Source organism: Marmota marmota, unplaced genomic scaffold, assembly GCF_001458135.2.
Source record: "Marmota marmota marmota unplaced genomic scaffold, marMar, whole genome shotgun sequence".
Classification (NCBI taxonomy): domain Eukaryota; kingdom Metazoa; phylum Chordata; class Mammalia; order Rodentia; family Sciuridae; genus Marmota; species Marmota marmota.
In genome coordinates this window covers 6090615-6105556 of record NW_026000108.1, presented here as the reverse complement: position 1 = coordinate 6105556, position 14942 = coordinate 6090615, and the positions used below count along the sequence as shown (strand labels likewise).

Here is a 14942-nt window from a genome sequence, read left to right as displayed (position 1 = left end):
GTAGAAGTATAACCAGGGGCATTATCTGTTTTTAACTGTTTTGGAACACCCACAGTGGCAAAATTTTGTAAGCAATGAGCTATAACATCTTTAGTTTTTTCTCCGGCATGAAGGGAGCCCATCAAAAATCCAGAAGAAGTATCAACTGTAACATGCAAATATTTTAATTTTCCAAATTCTGGCAAGTGTGTGACGTCCATCTGCCAAATATGGTTAGGTATCAATCCTCTAGGATTGACTCCAAGATTAACTTGTGGTAAAAAGGTCACACAATTTTGACATTGTTTTATTATTTGTCTAGCTTGTTCCTTAGTTATTTTAAAACGCTTTTGTAAAGTATTAGCATTGACATGGAACTTTTTATGAAAATTTATAGCTTCTTCTAGTGTAGAGAAAATATGTATGTCATGTGTAGTTTTATCTGCTAAATCATTGCCCAAACTAAGGGCTCCAGGCAATCCTGTATGTGCCCTGATATGTCCTATAAAGAATGGATCTTTTCTGTCCCAGATTAGACTTTGTATAGTGGAAAGCAAAGAGAAAACAGTAGAAGAAGGGGAAATCCTACCAGCATCTTCAAGAGATACTATAGCATTAACTACATACTGACTATCAGAAAATAAATTAAATACAGAATCTTTAAACATCACAAAAGCTTGTAAAACTGCATTAAGCTCTACCTTTTGAGCTGATTGTTTGGGTACTAAAAATGTAAAAGTTTGATCAGGGGTAACTACTGCTGCTGTACCATTATTTGACCCATCAGTGAATATATTTGGAGCATTCATGATAGGTGTTTTTCTTGTCATTTTTGGAAAAATTACAGGATGCAATGACCAAAAAGACAATAAAGGATTAGATGGTAAGTGGTTATCAAATGAAACATTAGATTTGCACATGATTATTGCCCAAGTATTTAACTCATTAGCTAACTCATCAATTTGATTCATAGTATATGGAGTAATAATTTTATTGGGAGAAATTCCAAACACTCCCTTTGCTGCTTTTATTCCTTTGAGTATTAATTGTCCTACAGCCTCAGGATACCTAGTAAGAATAGTGTTAGGAGAATAAGATAAATGTATCCATAATAATGGACCTTCTTGCCAAAATACTCCTGTAGGAATATTTTTTGTTGGTAGTACAATAAATAATAAAGGCAAACTTATATCAATTCTATCCAAATGCATATTTTCCATATATGTTTCAATGATTTTTAATGCCTTTCTTGCTTCAGGCGTTAACATTCGGGGTGAATTTGGATCTGATGGACCTTTTAGGATATCAAATAAAGGTCCCAACTCTCCTGTTGGTATACCTAAATAAGGCCTTATCCAATTTATGTCTCCTAATAACTTTTGAAAGTCATTAAGTGATTTGAGTTGATCTACTCGTATTTGAATTTTTGGTGGACGGACCATGGTTGAGGATAATAGAACTCCTAAATAATTAATTGGAAAATTTAATTGTACTTTATCTATTGCTATCTCTAGATTATAATTTTTTAATAAGTTTGTAAGTGTGGCATAACATTCTAGCAATGTGTTTTTATCTTTGTGTGCTAATAATACATCATCCATATAGTGAAATATTTGTAGTTCAGGATTTTGATTTCTAAGTGGCTGGATTACTTTGTTAACATAAATTTGACACATAGTTGGGCTGTTAGCCATCCCTTGAGGGAGTACTTTCCATTCATATCTCTGATCAGGACCTTCATGATTCAGTGCAGGGATAGTAAATGCAAAACGTGGACTATCCTCAGGATGAATTGGAATTGAAAAAAAACAATCTTTAATATCTATAACTAAAACATACCAGGTTTTTGGCAAAGCAGACAATTGAGGAATCCCTGATTGAGCAGGTCCCATAATAACCATCTCATTATTAATGGCTCTTAAATCTTGCAATAATCTCCATTTACCAGATTTCTTTTTGATGACAAAAATGGGAGTATTATGGGGAGATACAGAAGGTTGTATATGTCCTTCTGCTAATTGTTGTTTGACCAGGTCATGGGCTGCTTGTATCTTTTCTTTAGTCAGGGGCCACTGAGGAACCCATACTGGTCTTTCTGATTTCCAAGTAATTTTTATTGTCTCAGTGGCCCTTTCTGAAAATCCAACCCATGTCTGTCTGTTCCTTGATCTATTTGTATTGGTGCTGCTATACCTTGTTCTTGTTTTTCTAATCTTTTTCCTTTCCTAAAACCTTGTCTAGTCATAATAGTGGGTGCATTTTGGTTGATGTTATTTGTTAATGTCAAACCTAATTGATCTAGGACATCTCGTCCCCATAAATTTACGGGAAGATGATCCAATACATATGGCTGTATAGTTCCTTCACATCCTTCAGGATCCTTCCAATCTAATACCATTGCACTTCTATGGGGATTAGTCGCCACTCCTAGGCCTCGAAGCGTTTGAGTGGCTTGTTGTAATGGCCAATGTTTTGGCCATTCTTGACGAGAGATGATGCTAAGGTCTGCACCTGTATCCAGTAGCCCATTAAATTCATGTCCTTGAATATTTAGTTTTAGCATGGGGCGAGAATCTAAATTTAAAGAAAGCATAGCCCAATCTACACCTGTGGAGCCTAATCCCTTGGAACCTCTTTCTACAGTACGACTGGAAAATTTATCATGTAGGCTGGGTATTATTAGTAACTGTGCTATTCTATCTCCTGGTGAAATTACTGATATACCCTTTGGAGAACTGGCTATAATTTTTATTTCACCTTCATAATCGGGATCAATTACCCCAGGACTTATCATAAGTCCTTTTAGAGTAGAAGAGCTGCGTCCCAATAATAAGCCTACTGTTCCTTTGGGAAGAGGTCCTTTCACCCCTGTGGGAATGATTTGAACTCCCATCTCTGGAGTTAGTACTGCTCTGGCGGAGGCGCAGATGTCCAACCCTGCGCTCCCTCTGGTTTGTCTGATGAGGGATCTGATGGACAATGTGTCCTGGGCACTACCCTGATGGGGTTGCTGGGTTCCTCCAGTGCTCCGTATATTTGTGGTTTTGGGCCCCGGAGCATTGGGCCCCCCTGTCCATTTTTTGGCAATGGAGCCCGATGCCTTTCTCCACGATATCGTGGATAAACACCTGGTCCTTGTTCGTTTTTTGATAATGGAGTACCCTCTATGGTGGTTTGAGAACGGCATTCATTAGCCCAATGTCTCCCTCTACGGCATCGTGGGCAAATACCTGGTATTCTACTCCTTTGATACCTAGTTTTGTTAAACCCTCCTCCAATGGGGCAATTCCTTTTAAAATGTCCTGTTTGTTCACAATTGTAGCATGTTCTTGGCCTGGCATCTAAAGCCTGTTTTACTGCAGCTGCCACAATTTGCCCTTGTTCATTAATGTCTCTGGCATCTAAAGCCTGTTTTACTGCAGCTGCCACGACTTGCTCTTGTTCATTAATGTCTCTACATAATTTAATATATGTGTTTAAATCTTCATGTTTCCATGGTCTAATGATATCTCTGCACCAACGATTCGCTTGCTCATAAGCCAGGTGTTTTAGTAATGGCATTGCTTGTTCTGTATTCCCAAAAACTCTGGTAGCTGTTTGAATAAGTCCATCTACAAATTCAGCGTAAGGTTCATTAGCTCCTTGTATTATCTTAGATAATTGTCCTTGTAAATCTCCATGTCCTTGTAAAGTCTTCCATGCCCTAACCGCATCTGCAGCAATTTGTGAATATATAGCAGGATCATATTCAATTTGTTGCCACTGACCCTCATAAGGTCCCTGTCCTAACAACATATTTAGATTTCTGAGGATAACCGGCTGCTGCATTCCGCCTAGCCGTCTCCGTGCAAAATTCCTGATTGGCAACCTTCCATAACAAATATTGCCCTCCATTTAGCACAGCTTTACACATGCTAGCCCAAATGCTGGCGTCATGTCCAAGTTGGTAATGGATTCGACCATACTTACAGTGAAGGGTGCTTGGGGACCATAGGTTGTTACAGCCTCTTTTAGCTGCTTCACTGTTTTGAAATCTAATGTATGGTGAATTCGCTGCCCTCCTGTCTGCTCAAATACAGGGCATGCTAATCTTTGAGGTCCTGTCTCAGGATCCCATCTATCAACTACGGGGGTTGAGGGCCACTCAGCATATGCTGTCTCCATAGGCGGAGCTGTTGGTTGGACACTTACGCCCTCTGGTGATAGAAAGGTGTTAGTAGCAGCCTCCTGTTGTAACTTTTCCCCTGATCGCTTTTTCTGCTCTAAACTTTCTTCCCCTTTCTGACTATCTCGAGAGGCCTCCTTTTTTTCCTGATCTAATATGTCTTCTACCATAATCTGAACTGAAATCTTTGGACAAGGCAAACAAAATCATATCATCATCCACAATGGCAATGTGCCAACTGGCAGAGTTCCTGGGTTTTCTTTTCCCTGTCCCTTAAATCTTCACCATGATGGTCCTATTGTGATATATTCAACAACTCCTCCTTAAAAAGCCATGGGCTACATTTTTGTATTGTATCAACACATGCCCTGACTGGTTTTGGTTTTACTGGGGTGCCTCCTTCCTCTAACAATTTACTTAACATTCTTTCGGTTTGTTTTTTGCTAATTTCTGATCCCATATTTCTGCTACAAGGATAACGCAACTCAAACAGATAACTCAAAACAAAACCGAAGCAAAACGGAACAAAAAATTGTTGTATCAATTTTCCTATTTTTTTGATATGTATATTCGTGGTCTATCTCTATCTCTTCCTCAGGGCCGAACAACTTCAAACCTTGAGCCAACCATTTTTCCCAGTTTGCCTGAGAAAGTTCTAGGGATAGGCAGCTTGAAACAAAAACAAAAAAAATCAAAACAAGAACACATTGTTTTTTGAAATGGTCACCCATTCTCTCGCCTTCCCTCAGGGGCGAGCAATTTCACTTACCTCCGAGCTTCAGGCGGTCCCGCACAGACCACCAAATGCCGCAGTCTGGCTGGGCACGAATAACTGAGCCGCCACAAAGCCTTGTAAGTTCAAACAGCAACTACTTTATTTCAACTCTCTCCGGCACTGCACGCGCGCTCTTCCACCAACGCCACCCATGCGGCCCTTCCAGAAACACCCCACACCAGAATTCCCTCCTCCGGCACTTCCCCAACCAATGGGAACTCTCCGGGAATCCCTGCGAGAACTCCAAAGTAGCATGAGAACTCCAAAGTAGTGGGCGCCTGAGGCAGCAAGAGCCGCCCCATTGCCTGACAGTAAAGGTCAAATATACAATACAATCAATCCAGCATCACACTTATATATAGTTTAACTCAAATCATCATCTCAATGGTTCGCTGGAGTCACCTTTCAAACATTCCCTCTGGCAAATGCCAGGCATCATTCTGACTGGCTGTGGCTCTCAATAAAAATGCACAAAAAAAAAGTTATAAAAATATTTTATTTAAGTATTAGAGGAAAAATTATACATACTTAAAAATGATTAAAAATTCATGTAAAAAAACGCTAAAATCCCCCCAAAATTTATACAATGATAAAATCCAAAGTGATGGGAAAACATAAAATACTTCCATCTGTTCCTGCCACCCAATAAAATTATTATAAAAATGAATTATATGGTAATTACTAGAGTTGCCTTAAAGGCACATGACAAGATAATTCTAGTCACTTGATACAATGAACTGCTGTCCCTTACATGCAGGAGAGTTTATTTAAAATACTGGGAACACATTAAAGAAATTACTTTTGCCAAAGAGTCAAACAGATTAACATTGCAAAATAGTTATTTTCCAATAACATAGATTTGTGAAAAATCCAGTCACAACTAGAATTGGATAATATGCAAGTGAAAGGTGATTTATTCTGATTTCAACAACAGATCTACCAAGTTACAGCTTTTCCCAGCAGCCCACCTGCTTGGCAGGAAGGAGGACACACTGCAGCCTTTCCATCATCCGCCGGCAAGGCTTCCAACAAGCTGGACATTTAACTATTCACTTCAAACTTCCATGTCCTTAAATCTGAAAGAAAACCAGCATTTAGTCCCAATAAAACAACTTAAGTTCATGAATTTAACATTAGAAGCGCAATTCAAATCTATATGCCTGCAACAGCCCTGGGTCTCCATGGCCAATCACAAACCACATTAGCAGGAAGTCAAAAGTTCCCCAGCATCTGGAGAACTCAAAATCAAACAGCCACTGAAGACCTGAAGGCTGCAGAGGGTCGGAGTTGGGTCAGAGGAAAGGATGCACTGTGGTGTGAGAATGACTCAGAAGCCCTGAGCTGCTTGAGGTAAGGCCTATGACTGGTCCCTCCCTCGATGAGGCACCCACTGGTCCCATGACACAGCACATCTGGGAGACACTATTTACCTCACTAGTCAAGTGGCACTAGCAATATTTTCAGACTGGCAACAAGGAGATTGATTATTCCATTTCTTCTTTATAAAATTTCTTCAATATGAAATGGTGTGACATGTGAACTAATTTATTTTGGAAGATGCAAATACTATCCTTATGAAGTCTTTGAAAAGCAGGTGCCTTCTCTAAAAGCCGTCACTTACACCTAAATTTTACAAAAGCAAAGAGGACTCGGTCCCTTTCATCTCAGAGAACAGTGGGGAAAAACTCTGGCACACACATTACTGGAGTCACTCTCAAGTAATCTACTACAGCAGAGTCCACTGAAAACTGTCTTGAGAGACATGTTCACAAGTTCATGATTAAAAACAAGATATTCCAGCTAGCTTACCTTCTGAAGTCATCCAAGGAGTGAGATGAACATTACAACCCCCATAAACTGGGTAAATAATAAAAATGGAGTGAAAAATGACCATACATTCCATAAAGCAATGTTGAAGCTGAAAGGGATCAAAAAATAAAGAGTTAAAAACCATAATTATCATCTATACAAACATCTTTTACCCAAGAATTGGGAGTTAAAGAGCTCAGCCTGAGGGCACTCATCCAGCCAGCCACTTTCCACACTCTTCACATCTCCACATCCACAAATAGGCCAGGGCTGGAAAGGGAAACCCTACACATGCTTACAGAGCAGCACGAGGCCTTGGAGAAGTACTCAGACCTAGAATCTAAAGGCCTCCAGTGGCAGCTGGCACAGCCCCTCAGAGACTTAACGTCCCTTAAGGCTGGTGTCTGCAAGAGACCATGAATTAAACTGGCTGTGGCCTGCTTTATGATCTCACACACTACCAAAAGATCAGAGTAAAAAAGACAAAAGTACTTTCTCTTAAAAGCAGAATGTAACCATTTATAAGAGGCTATCAAATCTTCATTGAGAAAAACACTATTCCTGTCACCAAAGAAAAAATGAAACATTTTCTAAGAGTAAATGATTTTTAGTAACTGAATTTATAAGAGCAAAAGCTAATAAGGAAAACTATATACAAATCAATGAGTTTTTCAGAGTTACTGGTTTTATTATTAAATATTTTGATAATTATGAATTTTAAATAACCATACTCCCACTGGCCTAAAAAGTAATTTAACATTATTTTTGGGATGCTCTTAGCTATAAGATAAAAAGTAAAATAACACCCTGGAATGCCCACATAACCTAAGGGTTAATAACTGCCACACCACAAAGCCAAAGAGTCTTAAACTGCAACTGAAATCAAGCCATAGAAATAAGACTTAAACTGAATATGTACAAAGGTGTTTGACTTTTCCAAAATCAGAATTCAATTAATATATAGAGGAAAACTGAAGAACTCTAAAACACACATGAAGAGCAGTTTTCTCCCTGACTGGCAGGATTATGAAATATATTTCATTATGGTTTCCTGTAATTTCTAAGATTTTTCTTCAGTGGTCAAATATTCCTTTTTTAAACAGGGGGAAAAAAAAACTGCTTTTCACTGAGTACCTATTAACTGATAAAGAAGGATATTCTCTGTGGAGTTGAAAATAAAAATAACTAAGTGCAACAGTAGTGACCCCTAAGGAGAGGCTTTTTGACCACATTGTGGAAACTACATAACCAGGTAAAACAATTCATTGTACCTATGTGTATCACTATGGAAGAAATCCAAACTGTGTGGTGCCTGCTAATAGGGAAAAAAGTTTAGTTGTTCCTCAGTTATCTGTAGAGAATTTGTTGAAGACCTCCAGGTACTCAAGTCCTTTGTATTAAATCGTATAGTATTCATATACAACCAAACACAACCTCTCATATACCTTAGATCATATCTCAGAATATCTAACACGATGTAAATGCTATATACATAGTTATTATACTTTTGTTTAGGGAATAATGACAAGAAAAGAACTCTGTATATATTCAGTAGACAACACTGTTTTCCAGTTTGAAGTAGGCTGAAGATGTAGATTCAGAACCTACAGAACAGAGGGTGACTGTACATCACTTTGGACAACAGTTTGGCACTCTTCACTAAAGTTGGAAGAATATATACCCTATGGCCCAACAATTTCACGTGTGTGTGTGTGTCTGTGTCTGTGTGTACACATATATATAACCTATGCACATGTGCCCCAAGAAAAACAGACAAGAACGTTGCTCACAGCATCCTTCATAACCACCACAAACTGGAAACAATCCCAATGCTGTCAACATGGAATAAGTCAACTAGGATTTGATTATACAATAGAACATTGCACAGCAATAAAAATTAACTAGTGTTATCAGCAACAGTAAGTATGAACTATATACATGTGTGTGTGTGTGTGTGTGTGTGTGTGTGTGTGTGTGTGTGTGTATATATATATATATATATATATATATATATATATATAATGCTGCACATATGTAGTCAAATGTAAAAAAGTACATACTATACGAATTCATTTATATAAATTTTAAAAACTTGAGTATTTAAGGCAGACATTGTAGTACACACCTGTAATCACAGTTACTTGAGATTAAAGGAGGAAGATTGTAAGTTCAAGATCAGTCTCGGCAACTTATCAAGACCCTGCTTTAAAATTTTTTAAAAGAGCTAGAGATGTGGCTCAGTGGCTGAGCGCTTGTATAGCATGTGTAAAGCCCTGGGTTCAATCCCCTGCATCTGCAAAGGTGTGCAAAAATAAGTGATCTCCATGAAGGCGGGGAGAGTGCTCATCTGTGGCAGGAAGATGCAGTGACTGAGAGGGGCAGGAAGCAGTGGCCAGGATGTGGGCTGGGTTCTCTTTCTTCTTCTGGGTGTGGCTGACAGCAGTGCTGTTGTGTGATTAATTTGTTCAGCTGTATGTCTGTTTTTTCTACTTTTTTAATGTATTGTACATCACAATGAATAAGATTTAAAAAACAAAATGGAGAATGTGTACATAACGTCACCATTTCTGTTTGAAATAACTAGGTACATAAAGAAGGAAAGAGATGCTAAAGACAAGGGAGCCTGAAGCACAGGAATGACCGAGGGACTATTTTCTATTAAACCCTGGTTCTTCTTTTCAGTTTTGGACCACACACATCATTATCCAATCAAAAGAAACTGTTTTTCACTTATATTCATCATTTCAAAGTTAACTTACCAAATTCCTGCTGCAATAAAACTCACAGTTGTAACAGGTATCAATGATGGATACTTGACATCATACTCTTCAATTCCACGGTACCACTCCAGGTAGACTATGCAGTAAAATGCAATCGACAAGCTGACAAGCAACAAGGTCCCACCAGAGAGAAACCAGCTGGGGGAGAAAAACAAGGCAAGGGCTGCCGACACTCAGCCAATCAGCAGGCGTCTTAACAGCTTCGCTAATAGTCTAAACGTCGGTTTCTAGAACATCAACCAGAGAAGGGTGCAGAGAGGTCTTCCATTCCCAAATCTCAGCATTTGAATATGTCAATCCACTGGGAGACGGGGTGAGAAATGAGACACATGACTCATGGAAGGGTTAAAGAGTGAAGCTTCACACATATGCATTCATATGTATGAGGTAGAGGGATCATAATTTGAGGCCACCCTGGGCAATTTAGCAAGACCATCTCCTCAAAATAAAAAAAAAGGGCTGGGGATGTAGCTCAGTGGTAGAACACCCTGGGTTCAATCACCAGTACTAGGGGAAAAAAGGCTTTCTGCAATGAATGGTTTGGGCATAGTCTGAGTGTGTCCCCAAAGGGTCATGTGCTAGAATCTTGGTCACTCTCTTAGGAGGTGGCTGAGTCATGACTGCCCAGGGATTAATGATTTTCTTGCAAAAGTAAGTTCTTGCCCTCAGGATGAGACAGGTTACCTACAGAGCATGTTGCTCTAAAGCCTGGCACCTCTTATTGGTTCATCTCTTACACTCAATCTTTTGCAGACACCCACTTCCCCTTCGACTTCTCCAACATGCTGTGACACAGTCATGGGGTGCGATGCTACTTGGAGTCTCCAGCGCCCAGAATTGTCAGCCAAATAAACCTCTTTTCTGTATACATCACACAGCCTCAGGTATTTTGTTATAGCCACACAAAACAGACTAAGACACCTATCTCAGAATAACTTCTATTCTCTCCCAAGGGAGTGTAGTTTTGCTTCCTGTCAATTCCACCTAAGACCTGACAGCCTGTGTGAGGCAGCCTTGACAGCCCTTCCTTCCAGTCCCTGGTCATAAGAGGAGGCCAGATTTAGAGAAAGAAATCCCTTTCTCAACCTCCCAGTTCAATCCAAACCCCCACTATGCTTTGCCCGTGTATGTGGAAGACTGGCAAGCCATGTTGACAAGGGAGAGCAGACAGCTACGGCGGTTCAACCACTGGGTAGGCTTCCGCAATGGAAGATTCCAGGCTCCATCAAGGCCTTTCATGATGGCCCATTTCTGGGATTCAGAATCTGCACTGGCAGTCCAGTGCAGGGTTTCTGAGTACACTTTGAAATCTGCCTGTCTGGGTTTGAATCAGATCCAGCGTGACGAGTGTGTGACTCAGGCCAAAACTACTATCCTCAGTGAGCTGCAGGCATACAGACCACACTTAACTCACAAAGCAGCCGAGAGTTAAAGACGGACTCCTTGCACACCTAACCCCCAGTGGTGATTATTATCATTCCACTCTTCTTGTCTGTGAAAAAAACATTTCCATGTTCCCCTTCAGGGTCCTTGAAGACGTCTCTCCTGCTGGAGTGTACATCTCAAAGGGTGATACCACCACAGTGAAGAAATCTGACCCGACTATATAACGAAGCAGAGCTACACATACAGCACATAAATAACTATCACTTTATCTGTGTACTGAAACTCTACAGGGTAGAGGTACAATCAGGAAAAAATATCTTGAAAAGTCTCCACATGGGGCAACGACACAAGAAGGGCTAGGGAGCTCCAGGCTTAGTGGTCATCTCCTTGCTTCTTCGGAGTCCTTTATCTGTTTCACAGTCACTCCACGAGTGGCTGCTCTCTCCAGATATGGCTAAAAAAAAAAAAGGAGATTTTTAAAACTTCCTAAACAAAATCTAATACTGCAAGCCAGTGGTCCTCATTCTGGGCTGTATATCAGTTACCTCTGCATTCCAAAAGAAGTGGTCTTGTCCCCAGTTTCCAAAATTCTGGGTCTGAGTAAAGTCCAGAATATCTGGGATTTTAGTTTTAGTCAGGTTTTCTTCTAACTCCACAGCTAATTTTGACAAACACAAGCATGGTTAAAAAACAACAACAACAACAACAACAACAACAACAAAAAACCAATTTCCAAAGCATTGTGATAATTTGTTTGGTTTGATATCCCATCTCTCTCAAGTTTGAACATACAATCTTCCAGCCCTATGCAAACCCGAAGAATCCTAATGCCTTGATCTGAACTAAGGCTGGAGCAGGGGGAAAAGAGGTCAGCTCAGGTGTCAAGGAACCCGCCATTGAGGAAAAGCAGAACTCCACTGTTGAGAGCCACAGCCAAGGGGCCCCAGCAAACCTCCAGCTGCCAGCTGATGATTGGCTCACAGCGGCCCCAGCAAACTTCTAGCTGCCAACTGATTGGCTCCTCTGTGGTGATGCTCATTGGGCTATTTCCCGCCCTTTCAGACCACGGAGCTGCTCACTGGGGGACTTTTTTTTGGCTCCACCCATGTGATCCAGCCAATCAGCCTCAAGAGCAGAAGGAGTGGAGGAGGTGGAGAGGTTTATGGGAATCGGGTGGTGGCAGTTGGGCTCTGAGGGTTTTCCTGAAGAGCTGTGTGGTGCCCTGTGTGTTCTAAAAATAAAGTTCGTTTCCTTTGACAAGTGGCTCCTGAATTGTGCCCAGCCAGACTGCACCACTCCACTGCACTGCCCCAGGTTGGCCTTTCATTCCATGGCTGCTTGACTCCCCACCCAAATCCCTACCAAGACCCAATGCTATGCAAAATCCTCAGCCTCCAGGTGTGCATTTATGTCTCTTTCCCCTAAGATGATGGGAACCTGAAGTCTGATGGGAAGGTGAGGACAGGTGGATGACCTCAACTTCCCTCCATCTCCCACAGCCCTGATGCCCACATCCATGTCCTGGCTCTGCCACATAATAGCTGTGGTCCAGGGTACTCTACTAATGGCTGCAGTTGCAACCAAATATTTTATGGGTATTGTCATTTCTCACCCTGCCGTTTCCTTTTTTTTTTTTTAATATTTGTTTTTTAGTTGTAGTTGGTCACAATACCTTCATTTTATTTATTTACTTTTATGTGGTGCTGAGGATTAAACCCAGGGCCTCAAACATGCTAGGCACGCACTCTACCACTAAGTCACATGCCAGCTCATCACCCTGCCATCTCTTTAGAGAACTGAGAACACCTAATCTAAGAATGCAAACAAAGAAGTTCTCCCATGTCTCCTCAATCCTCAAAAAGTCTGCCTTCTGAGGTCGGGCCAGCTAGGCCCCTCCTAGGCATCCTGTGTATCCTGTGCACACTTACACAACACGCATACAGGCCTGTTCATCTGTCCACTGCTGCCTGGAATGGGTGGCTGGAGGGCCAGAAGTGTAGTTCATCACTGGCACCCACACCCAAAAGCATCTCTGGCTTCTCTCAAGTGTCCGCTGAGTGAAGGAGCAGCTGCTACTGGTGGCGTTTGAAGTATCCATCCCTATATTCCCAGCCTAAGTTGTAAACCAACCGAGAGGAAGGACTCAAGTTGATGAAGATCAAAATGTCATCTTTACTGCTGATGAAGCTGCAGGAAGGACACTTTGGTAAGCAGTGACAAAGCCTTTCCTGATAATGAAACAGTGACAGACAGTCTTAGCCACAGTGGAAACCTAGGGACCTCTTCCTGCACTGCTGCCTCCATAAAACCATAGCCCAGAAAAGAAGACCAAAGCCTGTGTTTCTGGAGCAGCCAACTCCCAAAAGGAGGAAAGTGCTTTACTACATTCATCCACTCTTTATTTCAAACCCAAATGGGCAAGTCACACACTACACAGGAAGGAGTAGGTGGAATGAAAGGGCAGGAAGATGGTAGTGTTTAGGGAAAGTTCCTACTCATGGAAATATGGGGAGAGAGGAGCAAGTTCTCGCCTCCTAAGAGTTTAAAGAGTCCCCTGTGCCTACCTCCCCCTCACTACTTGCTCCCTCTCTCCCTTCCTCCTCCTCCAGTAGTCACTGGTCCTCTTAAGGAGACCGCGTCCTACCATGACTGCTTCTTTCCAGCCCTATAAGTACTTCCAAACAACTGATCTTCACCTCCTGAGCAAGCCAGCCCTCCAATGCCAGCTCTGATGCTCAGCAACACCACTCCCCTGCCTGTCATCTGGGGGCCTTCAAGTCATTCCCCAGTGTTCAGAAGGACCCCAGGGAGGTGATTTCACAACCTTCTACTCCATGTCAATTCCTGAGATTACACTAAGGGATCTCAGTTCCTGGCCTGGCCACAAAACTCCTGACTTCTCCCACTGGTGACCTCTGCCATAGCTCTAACCCCATCACACCCTCCACTTAACTACTCCCTGACACACCCTGAGATGGGTTTCCACTCGTTCCTTCCAGTTCTCCTGCACTTTGCACTCACAAAGACAGTCAGTCCTTCTTTCTACCTCCTTTCTTTTCCAAATGGGTTTAAAGCCTTAAATTCACTACCTTCCTCATCCTATAACACATCAGAGCTGAGAAGCCACACTGAACTTGTTTCCAGTTTTCATCCACTCTGCTGTGCATCCCTGGAGCAACTACCCTCTTATTTTGTTTTTTCTTTTTCTTAATATTTATTTTTTAATTAGACACAATATCTTTATTTATTTATTTTTATGTGGTGCTAAGGATGGAACCCAGGCTTCACATATGCTAGGTGAGTGCTCTACCACTGAGCAACAACCCCAACCCCCTTATTTTGTTTTTTCTTTTCAGTTTTTTCCCTGACATAAAACCAACAAATTTAAAATTTGGGGGCGGGGGGCTGAGGGGTACTGGGAATTGAACTCATGGGCACTCTACCACTGAGCTACATCCTCAGCCCTTTCTTTTTTTTTTTACTTTGAGACAGCATCTCACTAAGTTGCCAAGGCTGGTCTTGAACCTGCAATCCTCATGTCTCAACCGTCTGAGTAGCTGGGATTTAAAGTGCAGCTGACCCAGCTGACAAATTTAAATTATATATATTCAAAGTACACAACACAATTTAATGTGTGTATATGTATGAAATGATTACTACAATCAAGTTAGTTGACACACCATCACCTCACAGTTACCAGGGTGTATATGCATGTGCTAGATATACTTAAGATCTACTCTCTCAGCAAATTTCAATTATAAAACACACTATGATTACCCACGGTCACTATGCTGTGCTGACTCAACCTGTTCACTTTATAATAGAAAATTTGGCTCGCGGCATCCGCCCCCTTCTGCGCGGTCACGCTGAGCCAGCGCCCGGGCCTGGGAACGGGCCGCAGCCGCCTCCGCCTGCCTCTCCTCGACCATGGATCCCTGCAAAGTGAGCGAGCTTCGGGCCTTCGTGAAAATGTGTAAGCAGGATCCGAGCGTCCTGCACACCGAGGAGATGCGCTTCTTGAGAGAGCTGGGTGGAGAGCATGGGGGGT

The 14942-nt window shown here is 41.6% G+C and overlaps 1 protein-coding gene across 1 annotated transcript in view; it reads right to left on the bottom strand.

Annotated features, from left to right (window-relative positions):
- Positions 1–5810: 5810 nt before the first annotated feature.
- The window catches only part of Tmem128 (transmembrane protein 128), a 14484-nt gene continuing 5352 nt past the window's right edge, over positions 5811–14942 (bottom strand). The window contains exons 3-5 of the mRNA XM_015481953.2: positions 9488–9646; positions 6729–6837; positions 5811–5995 (exon numbers count right to left, since the gene is read on the bottom strand). Coding sequence (XP_015337439.1) covers positions 6738–6837; positions 9488–9646 — 259 coding nt within the window. The 3' untranslated portion in view covers positions 5811–5995; positions 6729–6737. The remainder of the gene's footprint in view (positions 5996–6728; positions 6838–9487; positions 9647–14942) is intronic.